The sequence below is a fragment of the Corapipo altera genome, unplaced genomic scaffold, assembly GCF_003945725.1.
Source record: "Corapipo altera isolate COAL_440 unplaced genomic scaffold, ASM394572v1 78, whole genome shotgun sequence".
NCBI lineage: Eukaryota > Metazoa > Chordata > Aves > Passeriformes > Pipridae > Corapipo > Corapipo altera.
This window is the reverse complement of record NW_020884904.1, coordinates 5,927,686-5,933,685: the sequence shown is the minus strand read 5'-3', so window position 1 is coordinate 5,933,685 and position 6,000 is coordinate 5,927,686. Positions and strand designations below refer to the sequence as shown.

General features: G+C 38.1%; 1 protein-coding gene across 2 annotated transcripts in view; it reads right to left on the bottom strand.

The window, feature by feature from the left end:
- Positions 1-650: 650 nt before the first annotated feature.
- NUCB2 (nucleobindin 2) overlaps positions 651-6,000 on the bottom strand; it is a 29,939-nt gene continuing 24,589 nt past the window's right edge. The window contains exons 11-13 of one of the 2 annotated variants that reach the window (XM_027651259.1): positions 5,488-5,658; positions 5,078-5,159; positions 651-3,469 (exon numbers count right to left, since the gene is read on the bottom strand). In XM_027651259.1, coding sequence (XP_027507060.1) covers positions 3,357-3,469; positions 5,078-5,159; positions 5,488-5,658 — 366 coding nt within the window. In that variant the 3' untranslated portion in view covers positions 651-3,356. The remainder of the gene's footprint in view (positions 3,470-5,077; positions 5,160-5,487; positions 5,659-6,000) is intronic. The other variant, XM_027651258.1, reaches the window with a different exon arrangement.

The window sequence follows — 6,000 nt, the reverse complement described above, 5'->3', positions numbered from 1 at the left end:
GTTAAGAGTTTGTAATGCTGTTGCTGTAGCATTTTAATTAGTTGGGTTTATATATTTAGGAATATAGAAAATTGAGTATTCAAGTACCAAATTAGTGAATAGCTATTGCAGTGAGACAGGTGGTGCCAGGGAGGACACAAGATCCCTTACATCTTTTTATAAATTCACATCTTTCCAGAAAGCAGGAAGTGGAGAGCAAAGAGGAAGGACCTCTAAGCAGCAGAGGCAGCTTTGGGGTGACCTCATTGTGGTTCCAGTACCTAAAGGGAGCCTATGAGAAGGATGGAGAAAGGCTTTTTATAGGGGTAGGTAGTGACAGGACAAAGGGGAATGGCTTCAAACTGAAAAAGGGTAGGTTTAGATTACATATTAAGAAATTCTTTACTATGAGGGTGGTGAGGCACTGGAACGGGTTGTCCAGAGAAGCTGTGGATGCCCCATCCCTCTAAGTGTTCAAGGCCAGGTTGGATGAAGCTCTGAGAAACCTGGTCTAGTGAATGGTGTCCCTGTCCATGGCAGTGGCATTGGAACTAGATGATCTTTAGAGTCTCTTCTATCCCAGGCCATTCTATGTTTCTGTAAATACAAAGCTGTATAGATGTAAATCTGCCTCTTGCCCACCCGCTAAAAATAAAACACTAAACATCTGCCACTGTGCTGAGTTTCAGTTTAATCCAGTTAAAAACTAATCTATACAAAGTACAGAGTGGGGCTTTTTTTTTTTTTTTAATACATATATTGCACTGGAGATATGAATTTGTACAACATTGATGAAATTTTACCCCTTCATCCTCCTACTGAAATCCCAGCCAAGTACAAAACCAAATCTCTGCATCTTTGTGGTGATACTGGTGTCTGCATAACAAAGTTAGATACAGCTTTCTTGTAATCACCTCCTAAATACAGGTGAAAAGCAGAATACAGGTGAAAGCACTTGTGCCAGTGATATTCCAGTCCCTTATTTATCTGTGATTATAGCTTTCTACTTCACGAGTTCAGCACCCAAGTTACAACAACTCTTTACAAAACTCTGGCTGTTTCAAAGTATATGGGATAAGGGGGCCAATCTCCAACTGCAGAGTGAGGATCTTAAAATCAAAACATAAGAGGTTGCACCGAAACTGAAGCTTGAGCATTACATTGCAAAGCATATCATGATCATATAATGGCATTTGTTAGGAGGCAGATCCAGCCTGAAGGAATGATTTGTATGGTAAAAAAGCCTTCACACCAAAGGTTTCAGTCCTTGATTCTCTACAAACATGTGTCTATATCACTTGTCCTCTGCAAACTTTCATGTGGGATAGGGAGAACACAATCAGAATTTCCCCTCACCTTTTCCATGACATTTGAATAATTCCCTCTTTGTTTCCCTCCTCACCCTGTTACACATTATCAGGCTACAACCTCAAAGCCAGGGCTGTGCATGAAGAAACTTTATGTAGCCATTATTATGTCTGGGCTTCTTTGCAAACAGATGAGGCTGTTGAAAGGTATTTTAGTCTCCTGACAGGCAAAATCCAACCGTTGTTAGAATTGCATGGAAGTGACAAACAGAGGAGACATTGGTTTTGGAAACCAAAGTGCCAACTACTTGCATAAAGAATGAAAAAAAAAAGGTAAAAGAAGTCCAACTGTTTGAGTGGTATAAATGAAGGAAATGTGACCTGACAATTAACAAGATGAAACAGATAAGGAACCCTAATCTGTTCTCACACTGAGTTCTGTTATATCGTGTGGAGCACAAGAATATGCCCAGGTCTGATGAAAGAAGCCTTGAACATGGAAGGAATGTGCCTAGCTTCCATCAATCACAGTTCTTCAGAGTGAGAAACTTCCCAAATGTCAACACAAAATGTTAGCAATTGCCTTCTGTCTTTTTTGAGTTTGCCTAAAATATTCAAGTCTTATTCTGAAAAGAACGTCTTTCTATAACAGAGGCATGCTTCTGTTTCTTTTCTCAAAACCCAAAATACCTCTTTTAATGCCACTGTCAGCAGTTAGCCACAGAACAAGAAGGAAATGTAAAGGATGTTAGCTGAGGTGTGTGTGTATCCATTCAAAGCCAGCATTATACAATCAGAACAATCCATGTTCAAAAAAAAAAAAACAACCCACACACAAAAACCCAAGCAAACAAAGAAATCCAAACAGGGTTTACATTTGAGGATACTTTCAGTTTGAAACAAATGAAAAGCAAGGACAGACACACAACTTTTCAGCATTATAGTAAAACTGACAGGAAAATCAACTTAGTCTTGTAAAATCTTGGCTTGCAATACTAGAGACCTATCCTGGTTCAATATCAAAATAATACAATCAAGTAGCACCCCTGGTTTAGGACACTTCATAAACTGAGACCAACTGCTGAAAAACTCACAAGAGTTAACAGTGAGACCCTTAACGAGTCCCAGATTCTTGTTTGAGAAGAGCTTTCTGAAGCACATGGTGCACTTTGAAAAATCTGGTTTTATTGTAGGAGGTAGGATAATCTGTACAGAAAAAGACAATGAGTCTTGTTCTGTTTTGCACAATATTTCCATCAACATAAAAAGCTTATTTAATAACATGCAAAATTTTGAGATCAGCTGGCATCTGATGAAAGAAACAGGGACAAAAGTATTGTCCCAAGAGCCAGTTGAGCTTTCAACTGCTACACACAATTAGTCTCAACAAGGAGGACGGTTCAGATCAATGCACTACAAGTACAGTATTCCTTTTGAAGGCTTACAGTGAAATTCTTAGGCTTCTGTAAACATGAAAAATATTCACTGTTCCACATAATTCTTTGCCATGTTTAAATTTTAGAAAGTGCAAATTTTCTGTGATTAAGAGGTTTTATTTTTATTTGGTCTCAAAGAAGAAAGGGTTTGGTAGCGGTGGAAAAAGCAGGCCTTTTATATATGGTCTTTTTTATCTCTTGCTTTTCAGCATTCTGGAAAGTTTCTAGATAAAACTAGACATTCAGGCCGTTCCCTGTTTCCTCTCTGAGAAGATTCTGATTCATGCCTAAACACAGAATGGCAGACATCTCTTCCCTCTTTGTAAGAGCAGAGTTCAACAGCTCAGTCCCCTGGCCATAAAAATCTTTAATATTAATGGTTTCCCTAATTTCTTCCTCTATTATAGCCTCTAGATGATCCCCTTGTGTTTCTCACTGATGCATTGGAGAGAAAATTAGTTTAATTTATAAATCAAGCCTGACTGATACTTTAACATTCCCATGACTTTACAGTCTGAGGAAGAGAGCAGAGAGTTCTTGTTTCATTCTGATTTCCTGCCCACCCCCCCCAAGCCCCTCCCACCCTTTTCCCACCCCAAATAATAAAGATGCTATAAAGTTGAGGCACAAGTGGTTAAGGGTGAACTTGATCAGTTCTAACAGCTGGTTCTTGGACATGTCCTGGTGGTAAAGGCTGATCACCTCCTGCCAGATGTTTTGCTGCATCTCCAACTTTGTGTTCCCCAGCTGTAAAACAAGAATAGAACCATTTGTAAATTCTCAATTAAATTGGCCCCAGATGTGAAAAGTCTCTGAAGGAAGGTTCCTATCATAGAAACAATCAACAAAACCTTCTATTTTTTGGTTTATAAATGGAATCAAGAATTTTCTATGTGAATAACAAATCAGATTAAGATTACCCAATAGACTGCATTATTATTCAGTGTTTCCTCTTAGATTACTAGTTGTTTCTGCTTTCTGTGAAATATTTTTAAAACAATAACGCATTGATTCTTTCAACATTGTTTTTTCTGAAATATACCATGGTTTTATGGGACCTTTAATCCCAACATGGGAAGTTTGAAAAAGACATACTTAACAACTTGCTCCCTATATGTTGCTCCTTGCTGCATGAATACTTACAATGTTCTGCCTTTGCCTATGCTTGAATAATACTAATTTTCATAGTCTGATGAACTTGCAGCTGCATTTTTGGGATTCTTTTTTCCTTAAAGTATCCTTAGTAACTCCAGTGGCCTATGGATTTAAAATATTGTCTACTTGGATTTCCTTGACTCAGTGAATGAGTAGTGACCAGTTCTGGCTAATATAATGAATTCTTATGACACCTGATTAAATGACTTTGCAGAAAGATTTTACATAAAATAATACATGTGTTAAGAACAGTATCTGCTACAATACTGCCAGGGTCAAAAGAATGTATCATCTGGTGAGGGTAATTCAGGCTCTCAGAACTAAGGATTGTAAAATGAAATTACCCACAGGCTGATTCAAAGCAAATGAAAGACAGAATTAAAGTGGTTCTGAAATTCCATCATTTCTCTTCGTGGAACTGAATGGGTAGAATTTCAGGGTACCAACAAAGCTGTAATCACTGAATACAGCACTTGAGGTTTGAAATCCCACTGGTGGCCCTGCAGGGGCAGTTAAGAGCTTCTAGTATTCAAAAGGCTGCCTGGATAGATCTGAAGCCTGTGTTTGAGATGAATGTCGAGAGAACTCCTTTAAAGCACAAAGGTAACTCGGGCAAGCTGTTACAGATAAGAAGGGCTAATATATATCTGGCTGTTTTGTTGCCACCAATGAGCAAATGCAATGATTTCTTATGCCACTACCTTCTTCTGAGAGTGTTGAAGCAATTGGTCTTTCATACTGTTTAAGGCTAAGTTGTCATGTCACGTTGCATCCAGTTGCTGGTAAATTGACCACTGAGAATATTTAAATGCTTTGATTTGTTCTGCAGTCTGAGACTGCGATGCAGCCATAGAATATAAGACAGACCCAGTCATTTGTACATCTCTGTTCTTTGGATGCTCAGAAACCCTAGATCTCAATATTTTTAGACAGACAGGTACAACACAATCCTTCTTCTCTGCCCATTTGATGCCTTGTGTTAGAACGCTGTTTCTTTACTACGGATTTAAAAGTACTGAGATTTCAGGAATACTTTAGAAGAGTTATGTACTTCCCTCTTAAAGACTGTTTAGTGAACCTCTCTACAGAGGTCATTAAAATTGCTTTAGATTAAGAGTTCCAACAGCAAATATAGTTGTAATGACTTTCACATTGCAAATATTATTTTAAAGCTTGTGTATCTATCAGAAAGAAACATACGGGGTTGGAATTTCAGTTCTCCACCTGGTCCTGCAGGAGGATTTCCTTGCTGTAGTTTCTTCTGTTCCATCTGTTTTACGACCTGGTGAAAAATAAAATACAACAGTTGTAAAACTTAAATTCAACTTTCTCTGATGTGACATAAATGAATACACTTATAACAAATTTTGCAGTCATTATGTAAAGTCTTGGTTAGTGAGTATATGGCTGAGTTGAGATGCTTGTGTTGTTTGCTGTATTCTGAATAGTAGACTATGTTTTGCTGTGGTACCATTAGTTTAGATTTCAGCAGGGACTCAATACAAGAAATTAAGGTAAAGAATGCTCCAGAGCTGGGAACTGTCATGAGCTGTTACATATAAGGATACAGAAAAGGAAAAAAAAAAATAATTCTGTTCTCATACATGTACCTGCTGAAGCTCTTGTTTCTGAGCCTGAAGTTGGTCATGCTGCCTCTGTAGTTCTTCCTTCTGTTTCTGAAGTTCTTCTGCCTTCTTTCTAAGTTCATCTTCCTGCTGGGAAATATGATTTTCAAATTCCTTCAGCTCATCCTCAGTGAAGAGCTGCTGTTGATCTAGTGTCTGCAAGAAAATGCATACAAATGTGAATACTTAGCCAGGAACACAAGTATATTTTTTATTATCTCCCCACCGAAATTCTTATCTGAATTGTACAGTTCAATAAAAAACCTCCAGAACAAGATACCCAGCCATGACACTGTAAAGGTTAGTACACTCGGCAAACAGCAAAACAGCTGTTTTGTCAGCAAAACTCTACTACAGATTTACAGGTAGGAGAAAACTATCCTCTTGCTTCCAGCTGAGCTCTTATCTTCCTTTTAAAGTGATTCATAAACAAAATGTCCATTTTCCATTTGAAAAGCATGTGTGAAAAGCTCTTGTAGAATCCCCAGGGTGGCGCCA